The sequence below is a fragment of the Bufo bufo genome, chromosome 1, assembly GCF_905171765.1.
Source record: "Bufo bufo chromosome 1, aBufBuf1.1, whole genome shotgun sequence".
In the NCBI taxonomy this organism is placed as follows: Eukaryota; Metazoa; Chordata; class Amphibia; order Anura; family Bufonidae; genus Bufo; species Bufo bufo.
This window is the reverse complement of record NC_053389.1, coordinates 548754515-548769554: the sequence shown is the minus strand read 5'-3', so window position 1 is coordinate 548769554 and position 15040 is coordinate 548754515. Positions and strand designations below refer to the sequence as shown.

At 41.6% G+C, this 15040-nt stretch overlaps 1 protein-coding gene across 1 annotated transcript in view; it reads right to left on the bottom strand.

Moving 5' to 3' along the window:
* The window catches only part of LAMB4 (laminin subunit beta 4), a 158880-nt gene that overhangs the window by 131263 nt on the left and 12577 nt on the right, over nt 1–15040 (bottom strand). Inside the window, exons 6-8 of the mRNA XM_040413904.1 lie at nt 8550–8613; nt 4642–4856; nt 1971–2091 (exon numbers count right to left, since the gene is read on the bottom strand). Of these exons, the coding sequence (XP_040269838.1) occupies nt 1971–2091; nt 4642–4856; nt 8550–8613 (400 nt within the window). The remainder of the gene's footprint in view (nt 1–1970; nt 2092–4641; nt 4857–8549; nt 8614–15040) is intronic.

Here is a 15040-nt window from a genome sequence, read left to right as displayed (position 1 = left end):
TTCTCAGGAAGGTTCGTTCACGATAATCTGCCCAATTATCTGGCAGTGTAAATCCACCTTTAGGTTATGTTCAGATGTGGTGGATTGGTTGTGGAGATTTCATTTTGAGATTTCTCAACATTTTACAAAAACTGCATTCACGCATTGGCAGAATAATTCGGTTCAGATTTTAAGGCATGTTGTGGATTTTCAAATCCAGCTGTAGTATTCAACTATGAGGATAGCAATACAGTTGAGTTCAGGGGGGCATCTGCAGCTGCCAGCTAGGTGCATACCGGTAAGTACCTGATTCTCCCAGCATTAATTCATGTTTAAAGTATCTGAATGTGATGGCGGCCATCAGGAGGGCTTGGCCCACCTGGAAATTTCCCTGTAGGGTCTATGGCCAGTCTACCCTTGATAAATATACATTCTGTGCACTCTATATTTATGAATATAAAGGACATTTTTATCCAATGGTCTGATGTAACCCAATGCAGACAGTTCCAGACTAACTTGCAGTGGCACATCAGTTGTTCCTGCTAAAGATCGGGCTACATAGGACCACCACATATTCGTTATTTCTTATTTATGCAACTGCATTAAACTGTTATTTACCCAATGTATGCCATTGTTTTGGGTCACCATATTGTATGCCGCAGGCAGCATTGTATACTGTACAGTTATTTATGACTGTACACCATATTGCAGGGGCGGGGGGATCAACACAATATAACACCATAGGGCATCATTCAAAGTAAGCCAACTGTCTGCAGAATATATCAGGAACATCACCTGGATAGGGAATGTCCCTAAAAACAAAAAGGCCTAATAATTTTCATATTCATTTGTAGACTAGCTTTCTCACATTTTAGCAATTTTCTAAAAGGTCTCAGGATTTCAGAAGGAACATAGGGGGATATTTATCACACATCTACACCAATTTTCTGGCATAGAAAAGTCACACATTTTGGTGCAAGTCCCGGTTTATGAGAAAATTTGCAGCTTTTAAGCTTTTTCCACACCCTCACCACTTTTTCAAAAAGTGAGTGGGTTATGGGTGTGTAAGAGGCGGGCCACTGGAGGGACCTCTGCAGCCCAACTCATTTAACAACATGTTATTCAGAACAGTGGCGCACATTACACCAGTAATCTACACCATCTCCTGGCTGGAGTAGATTTCTGGCGCACAGGCAGCCAAATATAGGCTTTAAGACGTGTGCACCCCTTCATAATCATAGCGTATCTCTCACCAGAGCAGGACAAAATAAGACCAGAGTACGGTATATAACAGCGGTTTTAATAAATTTCCCTTATAGTTCTCTAAAGGTTCAGATTAAATAATCTATTTCAGCAAAGCATTAATATTTATTCACATGCAATTCCTGATATTCCAGCTAAAGCTGCAGCTACAGCTAAAGCCAAAATAATATTTTTTGGTAGGAAAATAGAAAAAAAAATCTGAAGAAAAATTTCAGAATAACGTAGAGGAAGATTCGGTTCTAAGTAAAGGGTTTTTCCCTTTAATGCACAGTGATGTGCTACTTGTGGACCGGGCAGCAGTGTATATGATGCCCGTCCATGCCCAAACGTTTACATGCAGAGACCAAAGCACAGTGAAGATAAGTCCAACTTCCATGTGTTTTTGAGATTACCTCCCTTCCCACCTGATGTAGCTGTAAAAGGGAAGTATACTCATCTCCCCCGAGATGCTTGGTTCCAACTCCATGGGTCCACTGGAGTTGGAACCAAGCATCTCGGGGGAGATGAGTATACTTCCCTTTTACAGCTACATCAGGTGGGAAGGGAGGTAATCTCAAAAACACATGGAAGTTGGGAAACCCATTTATGGAAGTGTAATAAAGCACATATCAAATGTATACATGCAGTTAAAAATTCTGAAGTGTTGACTATAGAATAAATTAAAACATACGTGTCCTAAAGAGATAAGTAGATCATAAAAGTATGGAAAAAATGTGGTCTGTACTTACTTTTACAAGCATTGTCCTCAAAACCAAATGCTGGGCTCCACGGTGCATCATTATAAAATTCTTTACATTTCTCACAGTTTAGGCCATCTGTATTATGTTGACAGACACATTTGCCATGGACCTGAAAACAGTGGAAACTATATTTCAGCAGCAGAGATAAATGTTTTAAGGGAGATTTCATGTTACATATATTGCGTAAGTGTGTAAGCACCCATATATCTCTGTGTAAATGTAGATTCTAATCCTCCCTGGAACAAGCCGCAATCATTTGTATTCCATTTAAGCTGTCTTTATTATTATTATTATTATTATTATTATTATTATTATTATTCCAGTATTCCAAGGAAAGCAAATCCACGAGTAAATGAATAAGGGCTCATTCACATGACTGTATTTTTCTTTCCGCATCCAATCCAACCAATTTTGTGGATCACATACAGACCCATTCATTTCAATGTGGCAGCAAAAGATGCTGACAGCACGCCGCGTGCTGTCCGCATCCGCACTTCCATTTTCCACGGCTTAGCAAAAAAGATAGAACATGTCCTATCTTGTCTGTTTGGGGACAAGAATAGGCATTTCTATCATAGGGCAGGACCTTCCAGTCTGCAAAATCCGCAAAAATGGATACGATCATGTGAATGGCCCCTAAGAATGAGACTATATACTGTGTATATGTTTTGTATTGCCTAATATCTATTCATACCCTTTAAAGTGAATCAGTTTTATGCTGCTAGGTTCTAACAGCTCCAGCGCCTGTCAACGAGTACTGAATATTCATGAGCTTCTAGCTTGCCCCGCCGCCTAACACTGAATGACAGGTTGTCCCTGTGGTCGACAGCCAGGTACATAACTACTTGACACCTTAGCATTAATTATAGGGGTTCTTTCACTTCAGCAAGTGGCATTTATCATGTACAGAAAGTTAATACAAGGCACTTACTAATGTATTGGTATTATCCATATTGCTTCCTTTGCTGGCTGGATTCATTTTTCCATCACATTATACACTGCTTGTTTCTATTGTTATAGCCATCCTGTAATCCATCAGCGGTGGCCGTGCTTGCACACTATAAGAAAAAACGTTGGCCTCCCTTGTGGCTGGGACCATAGGAGTACACATAGACTAGTGCCTTTTCATATAGTGTGCAAGCACGACCACCGCTGCTGGATTACAGGGTGGCCGTAACCATGGAAACGAGTAGTGTATAATGTGATGGAAAAATTTATCAAGCCAGCAAAGGAAGTAATATGGATAATCACAATACATTAGTAAGTGGTTTGTATTAACGTTCTCTACATAATAAATGCTATTTAACCCCTATAACACTGGGAGCGACAGATCATTACTTTCCAGGCAGGCAGCTGTGAGGAGGGCTCAGGCAGCCCTCTGGGCATCAGCTCACTGGGAAATTTTCCTGTAGAGCAGGGGTCAGCAACCTCCGGCACTCCAGGTGTTGTGAAACTACATGTCCCATCATGCACACTTGCTTAGCTGTTCTCTGAACTCCCACAGAAGTGAAAGGAGCATGCTGGGAGTTGCAGTTTGACAACAACTGGAGTGCCGAGGGTTGCTGATCCCTGCTGTAGAGTCTATGGCCAATCCGCCCCTGTTTGTAACACAATGTACAAACACAGATGTGAAGCCAAGCTTCTTTATTTAAAGGGAACCTGTCAGCGGCAAAAGTCATCCCAAACCGCCAGCAGTTCCTTCAAGTAGCCGGCAGTGAGTTTCTATTGATGATTTTCTTACTGCATTCAGATGAGGCGGAAGTATGAAAAACTTTCTTTTATCCTCCGTCCGTGCTATTTTCCAGTCAGGCTTGTAGTCAAGGGAGCATTGGCCTCCTTGCTTCAAGTCAAGGTAACCGTGCCCCCTTACCTGCCCCTTCGCTGTGATTGACAGCACTTTTTCCCGACAGCCGGCTGGCTTTGCCAGGCGAAGGGGCAGGGAAGGGGGCACGGTTACCTTGACTTGAATCAAGGAGGCCACTGCTCCCTTGACTTCAAGCACGGACGGAGGATAAAAGAACATTTTTCATACTTCCGCCTCATCTGAATGCAGTAAGAAAATCATCATTAGAAACACACTGCCGGCTACTTGAAGGTACTGCTGGCGGTTTGGGATGACTTTTGCCACTGACAGGTTCCCTTTAAGCTGCCCATACATGATGGGTCCCGGCACCGGGATTTGTATGCAGCTCACCTCTAATTGCAATCCGGCAGATGATAGTATGGCCTGGGAATTAGTGGTGATCCCACAGCCAGATGTTATCTTGAACAGGCAGCCTAAGGGCTGGATTACACTGGCAGATGAGGCTGACCATTGTCCAGAAGGAAGCGTTCCTTCCCGACAATCACCTGCTAGTCACTGAAGGAGAATGATGCAATTACATGGGGCGATCTCCTCCACAGTGTGGGGAGGAGCGATCACTAATGCCATCGCTCATTCCCATACACAATTATTTGCCGTAAGCAGATTGCGATTAGACAGCACAATCTGCTGCTGGCAAACAATAATTTTTGTGCATGCATAGAAGATGCATTTGCCCAATGATCAAATGCTTGTTACTGATGATCTGGCCGACCCTAGGCCAGTGTAATACAAGCCCAAGGGTATTGATTCAATTTCAAAATGTAACTATAACATAAGGAAGACATCCTGACTTACCATTCCAGGTTCATTAAAACCATCTCCACTCATGGTGTCTACTGGGATGCATTGACTGGCGTGACCATTACAAAAGCAGTTTCCTCTGACAATCATTTCATAAATTGCATAGTAATATTTTTCCTGGGGTACACTTTGCCATCCATTGCCTAATGTATCCCCAAAAGTGTGAAGCTTTGTAAAGTTAATTCTTAAGTTTGTTATGGTAATTATATCTTTAAAAAAAAAAGAAGAAAAATAAAATAGGATTTTTTATTAAAATGTCAAAAAAGTTCTAATCCCAATGCATAAGATTGTCGAGACATACATTATTGCAAAATTCATTTGGTGACTTACATTTTCACACTGTGGAGGGAATTTATCACGAGGGGGACTTTTGAAGCTAGTTTTGCTTGAGCCTGCATTCATGTAATTTATCAAATTTACCAAAGTTATCAAACAATGCACATTGCTTAATAAATTTGGTGCATCTTTACAGAGAACACTTTTATCTAGTGATGTTGATCCACTTTTTATTCCGTCATCTACTGAAACAGCGCATATTAACAAAATGGGCCACACATATGAGTGGGCATAGAGGAACCAATGTACCGGTACTTGCGCCTACAAATATTTCCACACAAACAGCTAATTGCAATTAAAACTATCAAAGTTTATTACATGAAACATAAAGAATAAAAGGTTAAAAGGCAGAGAGGAACCCAGGCAAGTATATTAAGAATGCAATTCAGACATTAAAGGGGACCTGTCATCAACTTTATGCTAACCTCACTAAGGGCAGCATAAAATAGTGACAGAAATGCTGATTTCAGTGTTGTGTCACTCATGAGCTAAAAGTCAGTGGTTGCTGAGAACCAGCATCATAATCATTGCAGTCCAGGCCTTGAAAAGAGTCAGATCTACCTGAGAAGAGTCCTGGTTATCCATAATCTCCTGCTCTCTCACCCATCTGCTGATGATTGGCAGTTCTCTCCTAGAGAGAAAGGGAGAAGACTAGGTAGAGACTGGGACCTCACACCCCTCTACTGAAATAAAAAAGGCACAGTTGGTCCTTGACAGAGAACAAATCAATTTGTAATGGTGCTGTCTCTAGGACTGAAAACTTTGGGGGTCATTTATCAAACTGGTGTAAAGTAGAACTGGCTTAGTTGTCCATAGCAACCAATCAGATTCCACCTTTCACTTTTCACAGCTCCTTTGGAAAATGAAAGGCGGAAGGTTGCTATGGTAAATCTCCCCCTACATTCTTTCCTCAAATCAGATCAACATAACATTATATAGATCTGACCTGAGGTAGGAATCAGTTCCCTCCCAAAACGCATCATTTTACTCAACAAATACAATATTTATGCAGATAAAGGTAGTTCTCAATCCCTGAGACGGTGCCGCTACAAAGGATCCGTTTCTTTGTCCGCCAAGGACCATTTCTGGCACTGGCCACTGAACCCTATCACTAGTAAAGGACTGTGGGCAGCATTCCAACAAGGGATCAAAAGTATACTGTGCCGGTCTGCACAACTTACAAAGGTTATCGTAACTGAAACCAACCTGCTTGTTACGTTACTGGTGATGAAATCTTCTTTCTTTTTATATACTGTACATATACTCTTCACTGATGACAGCTCTGGCATTTGCCTATTTAGCCTAGTTAACAACTCTCACTTTTCCAGCTAATTTCAAAAGTGCAGAGAGCAGTGTAACATCACAAAAAGCCCAAAAATGGCATTAAACCAGTGCAAGTCAAATGATAGATTCCCTGTTTCTACCTGTTACTACCCTAAGCTTAGAGACTGTACACATCTTCAGTAACCGAGACATACAGTACATACAGAGACATACATATAATAGTGGAACAACATGCTAAAATTATATCACAATGTTCCAAAATATAGTGTCCTATTTTGCCAACATTTTAATGCTATATGATGTCCAATATATACTGATATAGAGTTTCAATACAATACAAAGTGCCCATTAAAAACCAGTTCTATGACTTACAATACACTTGTAGTAATACAATACAGCACTCATAGCATCTGTAACCCTATATAGCTTTGTACGTAAATGTACATGAAATGGCAGAGCTAAAAATGGAGAGACAGTTGGATATTGACTTTAACATAGGTTTAGGTGTGCTGAATGGTAACATTATAGGGGTTGTCCGTGAAAAATATTTAACTTTTTCAAACCAGCACCTGGATCTGAAAACCTCCATGTAATTCAAAATGTATTATAGCCACTGACGCACATGTTCAGTTCCATCCTTCAGCTGCCACCAATCGTACATACAGATAGAAGCTGTGACAACTACAGGGAGAGAGCTGCAGCATATAAGGCACACCCCCTGATTCGTGATAGGCAGAGAGGTGCAGCATATAAGGCACACCCCCTGATTCGTGATAGGCAGAGAGCTGCAGCATATAAGGCACACCCCCTGATTAGTGATAGGCAGAGAGCTGCAGCATATAAGGCATACCGCCTGATTCGTGATAGGCAGAGAGCTGCAGCATATAAGGCACACCCCCTGATTCGTGATAGGCAGAGAGCTGCAGCATATAAGGCACACCCCCTGATTTGTGATAGGCAGAGAGCTGCAGCATATAAGGCATACCGCCTGATTCGTGATAGGCAGAGAGCTGCAGCATATAAGGCACACCCCCTGATTCGTGATAGGCAGAGAGCTGCAGCATATAAGGCACACTCCCTGAATCGTGAAAGGCAGAGAGCTGCAGAATATACGGCACACCCCCTGATTCGTGATAGGCAGAGAGCTGCAGCATATAAGGCACACTCCCTGATTCGTGATAGGCAGAGAGCTGCAGAATATAAGGCACACCCCCTGATTCGTGATAGGCAGAGAGCTGCAGCATATAAGGCACACTCCCTGATTCGTGATAGGCAGAGAGCTGCAGAATATACGGCACACCCCCTGATTCGTGATAGGCAGAGAGCTGCAGCATATAAGGCACACTCCCTGATTCGTGATAGGCAGAGAGCTGCAGCATATAAGGCACACTCCCTGATTCGTGATAGGCAGAGAGCTGCAGAATATACGGCACACCCCCTGATTCGTGATAGGCAGAGAGCTGCAGCATATAAGGCACACCCCCTGATTCGTGATAGGCAGAGAGCTGCAGCATATAAGGCACACCCCCTGATTCGTGATAGGCAGAGAGCTGCAGCATATAAGGCACACCCCCTGATTCGTGATAGGCAGAGAGCTGCAGCATATAAGGCACACCCCCTGATTCGTGATAGGCAGAGAGCTGCAGCATAAAAAGCTGCAGTATTCAGCACAGACAGGAAGTATATAGGAACACAGTACTCTTACCATCAGTGCTGAACGCTGCAGCCCTGGTCCTCTCTATATTCCCAGTGTCTCTGGTTAGGGCTGAGGCTGCAGTGTTCTGTGCTGACATCAAGTGTTCTCTGTTCCTGTATACTGTCAGCACTGAACACTGAAGCATAACTCCTGTATTCCCAGCACTAGCCGCAAATGTGCTGGGGTGATAGAGGAAAGCACTCCTGCCAGTGCTCAGTGCTGGCAGCAGATTGACTGCTTGGAAGCATTTAACATAAGTGGTAACAAGCTCTGTTACACATGTAGGGAAGCAGAAGCTAGGGCAGGAAGACGAGAGGCAGGCTGAGAAGCCTCTGCATCATACAGTTATGTGCAGCTTTCAGTTAGAGGGTTGCTAAAGAGACACTTTACATGCAGTTTTCTAATAAAAAATTACAAAAAAAAACTTGCACTCTGTTCCTATATGTTGAAAAAAACAAAGCAAATGCCACTCTTTAAATACAGTACGTTTCCATGCTTTTTTCTGTAACTATTTTAAATAGACATTTATTTGATACTGTTGCAGAGCATTTAAAATGAATGTACTATAGCAATTGTATTTTCATACCTTGTATGTAGACATCATATGGATCATCAATAATAAAACTGGGATCAAGAGCCTTTAAGACCACCTAGAAAGCAAAGTATTTTTATTTTCATTATAATGTTAGTTGATATACGGGATTTTTAAAGCACACATTTGAATGCTTTTATTAATATTGTGACATATTGGTGTAAAAATTATTAAAGAAAAAAATCTAATAAGAAACTGTCAAAAATAGGCAGATTTAGCTCTGAATATGATATCTACTTGTGGCTGGCATACAGTGGATATAAAAAGTCTACACACCCCTGTTAAAATGTCAGGTTTCTGTGATGTAAAAAAATGAGACAAAGATAAATAATTTCAGAACTTTTTCCACCTTTAATGTGACCTATAAACTGTACCACTCAATTGAAAAACAAACTGAAATCTTTTAGGTGGAGGGAAGAAAAAATATAAAAACAAAATAATATGGTTGCATAAGTGTGCACACCCTTAAACTAATACTTTGTTGAAGCACCTTTTGATTTTATTACAGCACTTAGTCTTTTTGGGTATGAGTCTATCAGCATGGCGCATTTTGACTTGGCAAGATTTGCCCACTCTTCTTTGCAAAAACACTCCAAATCTGTCAGATAGTGAGGGCATCTCCTGTGCACAGCCCTCTTCAGATCACCCCACAGATTTTCAATCAGATTCAGGTCTGGGCTCTGGCTGGGCCACTCAAAAACTTTAATCTTCTTCTGGTGAAGCCATTCCTTTGTTGATTTGGATGTATGATTTGGGTCGTTGTCATGCTGAAAGATAAGGTTCCTCTTCATGTTCAGCTTTCTAGCAGAAGCCTGAAGGTTTTGTGCCAGTATTGACTGGTATTTTGGAACTGTTCATAATTCCCTCTAGCTTAACAAGGCTCCAGTTCAAGCTGAAGAAAAACAGCCCCTTGGCATGATGCTGCCACCACCATGCTTCACTGTGGATATGGTGCTCTTTTGGTGATGTGCAGTGTTTTTGCGCCAAACATATTTTTGGGAATTATGGCCAAAAAGTTCAACCTTGGTTTCATCAGACCATAACATTTTCCACATGCTTTTGGGAGATTTCGGATGTGTTTTTTTCAAAATGTAGCCTGGCTTGGAAGGCTTTCGTCTTGCCACTCTACCCCATAGACCAGACATATGAAGAATATGGGAGATTGTTGTCACATGTACCACACAGCCAGTACTTGCCAGATATTCCTGCAGCTCCTTTAATGTTGCTGTAGGCCTCTTGGTCGCCTCCCAGACCAGTTTTCTTCTGGTCTTTTCATCAATTTTGGAGGGACGTCCAGTTCTTGGTAATGTCACTGTTGTGCCATATTTTCTCCACTTGATGATGACTGTCTTCACTGTGTTCCATGGAATATCTAATGCCTTGGAAATTCTTTTGTACCCTTCTCCTGACTGATACCTTTTAACAATGAGATCCCACTGATGCTTTGGAAGCTCTCTGTGGACCATGGCTTTTGTCAGGAAAGACCAACTAGAGCAGCTGAACTTTATTTGGGGTTAATCAGAGGCACTTTAAATGATGGCAGGTGTATGCTGACTCCTATTCAACATGATTTTGAATGTGATTGCTTAATTCTGAACACAGAACACACCAGTTATAGGAGGGTGTGCACACTTACACTGCATGCAGAATTATTAGGCAAATGAGTATTTTGACCACATCATCCTCTTTATGCATGTTGTCTTACTCCAAGCTGTATAGGCTCGAAAGCCTACTACCAATTAAGCATATTAGGTGATGTGCATCTCTGTAATGAGAAGGGGTGTGGTCTAATGACATCAACACCCTATATTAGGTGTGCATAATTATTAGGCAACTTCCTTTCCTTTGGCAAAATGGGTCAAAAGAAGGACTTGACAGGCTCAGAAAAGTCAAAAATAGTGAGATATCTTGCAGAGGGATGCAGCACTCTTAAAATTGCAAAGCTTCTGAAGCGTGATCATCGAACAATCAAGCGTTTCATTTAAAATAGTCAACAGGGTCGCAAGAAGCGTGTGGAAAAACCAAGGCGCAAAATAACTGCCCATGAACTGAGAAAAGTCAAGCGTGCAGCTGCCAAGATGCCACTTGCCACCAGTTTGGCCATATTTCAGAGCTGCAACATCACTGGAGTGCCCAAAAGCACAAGGTGTGCAATACTCAGAGACATGGCCAAGGTAAGAAAGGCTGAAAGATGACCACCACTGAACAAGACACACAAGCTGAAATGTCAAGACGGCCAAGAAATATCTCAAGACTGATTTTTCTAAGGTTTTATGGACTGATGAAATGAGAGTGAGTCTTGATGGGCCAGATGGATGGGCCCGTGGCTGGATTGGTAAAGGGCAGAGAGCTCCAGTCCGACTCAGACGCCAGCAAGGTGGAGTACTGGTTTGGGCTGGTATCATCAAAGATGAGCTTGTGGGGCCTTTTCGGGTTGAGGATGGAGTCAAGCTCAACTTCCAGTCCTACTGTCAGTTTCTGGAAGACACCTTCTTCAAGCAGTGGTACAGGAAGAAGTCTGCATCCTTCAAGAAAAACATGATTTTCATGCAGGACAATGCTCCATCACACGCGTCCAAGTACTCCACAGCGTGGCTGGCAAGAAAGGGTATAAAAGAAGAAAATCTAATGACATGGCCTCCTTGTTCACCTGATCTGAACCCCATTGAGAACCTGTGGTCCATCATCAAATGTGAGATTTACAAGGAGGGAAAACAGTACACCTCTCTGAACAGTGTCTGGGAGGCTGTGGTTGCTGCTGCACGCAATGTTGATGGTGAACAGATCAAAACACTGACAGAATCCATGGATGGCAGGCTTTTGAGTGTCCTTGCAAAGAAAGGTGGCTATATTGGTCACTGATTTGTTTTTGTTTTGTTTTTGAATGTCAGAAATGTATATTTGTGAATGTTGAGATGTTATATTGGTTTCACTGGTAAAAATAAATAATTGAAATGGGTATATATTTGTTTTTTGTTAAGTTGCCTAATAATTATGCACAGTAATAGTCACCTGCACACACAGATATCCCCCTAAAATAGCTAAAACTAAAAACAAACTAAAAACTACTTCCAAAAATATTCAGCTTTTATATTAATGAGTTTTTTGGGTTCATTGAGAACATGGTTGTTGTTCAATAATAAAATTAATCCTCAAAAATACAACTTGCCTAATAATTCTGCACTCCCTGTATGCAACCACATTATTTTTGTTTTTTTTGTTTTCTTCCCTCCACCTAAAAGATTTTAGTTTGTTTTTCAATTGAGTTGTACAGTTTATAGGTCACATTAAAGGTGGAAAAAAGTCAGAAATGATTTATCTTTGTCTCATATTTTTACAGCACAGAAACCTGACATTTTAACAGGGGTGTGTAGACTTTTTATATCCACTGTATGTGTTGGGTGGAGACTATTGTACATTTGTACCTCAGTGTGACATCTGTTTATTTGGATGCCATAGTATTCAGACATCCTGCCCATCATATGATTATCTCTACTTACTTATCATAAATTTACATAGCCCAATTGTCCTGCGAAAGCTCATTTATCTATCCGTGTAAAGGTGCCACAGATCACCCAATTAACGAGCGAACTGCGCATTCATTGGGTGAAACAGTCGTTCATGCAGGCAAGTAAATTATGGCTTCTGGGTAGTGGATCGTGGTGTCTAAACAGCTATCTGCTGCCCAGAAACAATGCAACTGTATGAGGATGAGTGATTGCAATAATGCAGCACTTCACCCCTATGGAACGAGCAGTCGACTGTCGGGAAGGAAGCGTTCCTTTCCGATAATCGTCTGCTCCTCGGGCTGTGCAAATCCACCATTACATAGGGGCAGATTAACTTATCCTGTTGAATATTTATTCAGTGTAAACTTCAACCAGGCCGTCTGTGTCAAATGTACCACAGTGGCTGATGGTATGTGATAAAATTGGTGCATCTTGCTATAGAAGTTAAACATTTTGGGGGTCATTTATCAAACTGGTGTGAAGTAGAACAGGCTTAGTTGCCCATAGGAACCAATCAGATTTCACCTTTAATTTTGAACAGCTCCTTTAGAGAATCTGGTTGCTATGGGCAACTAAGCCAGTTCAACTTTACACCAGTTTGATAAATAACCCCCTTTGTCTAACTTTACACTACCTATTGATTGGCTTACTTTGCGTAAAAATTGTGGTACATTTTGGTGCACATTGTATCTTTTTAAGCTACACCCCCTTCCCACTATGACGCATTTCTAGTCCCCATGTCAAATAATGTGCAGCAAGTGTCTCAAACACATCATAACTATAGTGGAAGACATGTTTGCCATTTTTAGTGCAATTTGAGACAGAATTCAGTAAAAATTAGCTAAGTAAATTAGCTAAGTAAATCTTCCCCATAGGGGAACATTTATCATTTGCAGTGTAATTTTTGTGTGTCTTTTGAATTGTGTGTCTGCGCCAAATTTATGAAATGGTGTACCTTAATAAGATATTTGGCATGATTACAATGTGATTTACACCTATATGTGTTAAAGTATATCATGGAGTTGCCTGAATGGTCTGTTTAGCTCTTAAACACAGACCACTTTAAAAGGGGCGAGGGTCACCAAATGTCACAAAAAAATGCAGCAATTGCCATTACTTTTTTAAGCCAAAAACTGATGTACTGAATCTGATTTGATAAATGCCTCCCATAGTGTTTTTGTCTTTTTTTGTGGTGTTTTTTTGCATACTGCAGCATGCTTTGGTTATGACTTTGGCTGCTTCATCTGAAGTTGATTCGCATAAAACTCCCGCTCCGTACAGTATTAGAATATATTGGCTCCGATGAGCCGAAGTTATTACTTCGAGAAGTCTCACGAGACTTTGTGCTATAATGCTATAACTATTAATTAATACTGTAAAAACCCTTGGAACCGAGCCCGAGTTCGGTATCAAGGTTTTTTACCTGCAGCAACTTCCGTGTATTTCTGCCACAGACAAATGTTATGCTTTAGTCCAGTGATTTCTAACCTGTGGCTCTCCAGCTATTGTAGAACTACTACCATCATGCCCTGATAGCCTCAGGCGGCGCCATCTAGGTGGGAGTGGGGGGGGGGGGGGCAGCAGCGCTGCACAGCTGATCCTTTACATAGTGACAGTGCATAGGGTACTGATTAATACAGTACTCTATGCTCTGTGTTGGGGAGGAAGATCAGATTAGGACCTTCCCCTCACAATGCTACTGAGAAGAGTAGTTCTGGATGAATTAATTACTCTAGGATCAACAGTGACAGCGCAGTACACATACTCTGCACTCGCTGTGTCACTGCGTAGGACCAGCTCAGGACGTGTCAGCGCCGCCCCTACTCAGAGCTATTGAGGAGAAGTCATTATTTACAAATAGTCTTTTGGACTAATAATTACCAAATTTTCACATACGTCTCTAATTTTATTTCTTTTTTAATGCATTATAAAATATTATTATTATTCAAATGTTTTTTTAAATGTAGCAAAAGACCTAATAAATGTCTTCAAAACTATCAGTTGTGCTCCATTCCTTTTCTTCAGTCATTAATCATATGGCACTGTTATCTTCACAGCGCTTCTTTTGTGGCAATGGGCTATGTCAAGCTGATTGCTGCGCGCTGCTGTCAGCCTCTTTTACATCTCTGCCCCTTGCTACTTATGGATTTCAGTCACCTCTGATAATCCCTAGAATGCTACACTTCTGTTCATTAAAATCCCTCAAACTCTGTCGCATGACATGTTTCGCCAGCTATACTGGCGTCTTCAGGGGAGTTCAGGGGAGTTTTAAAGAGATTTAGTTGGTCTTTTACTACATTTAAAAAAACATTTGAATATAATGCATTAAAAGTTAAGTTTTAGCAAAAACAATTAGAAACGTGAAAATTAGGCAATTATTAGTCCAAAAGACTATTTGTAAATAATGGTATAAAGTGCCTGCACATATGTCTTGGGTCTATGTGTGTAGTAGTAGGTTGAGGAGAAGTCGCATCTGTGGGGATGGGTGAACATTTCTTAAACGTGTTTGTGACTGTCCTGCAGCATGTGTGAACTCTGCAGGCAGGTAGCAGCTGTCAGGCCCCTGGTCAGGCACCTATGACAGTCAGTGCTGCCGTTGATGTGCATGTATGGAGGAGGTGAAGCCCTTGACTGCAGAGTGGGAATTCTTTAACTAGGAAGGGAGCACTGCAACATCTCTTGTGATATATGACTGTGACTCGTCTGAAAGTTTCACTCTTTTAACTGTTACATCCGGGGGTTGTTTCTGAGGCTGCTGCTATTGTTCTGTACAGGTGGCAGCTTCAGTTTTGAAACTTGTATCAGCTACCTTGCCCACACCCACACAATATGGGAAGGGGGCACACAATCTGCAAGAGGTCCTGTGGAAAAGGGGGACATGTCTCCTCCATGCCCCAACATCACCCCTTCCACCTTGTGTCTCCATTATGCCCCGGGGCAGAAACACTTCCACCCTGTGTCTCCTCTCTGCCTCCA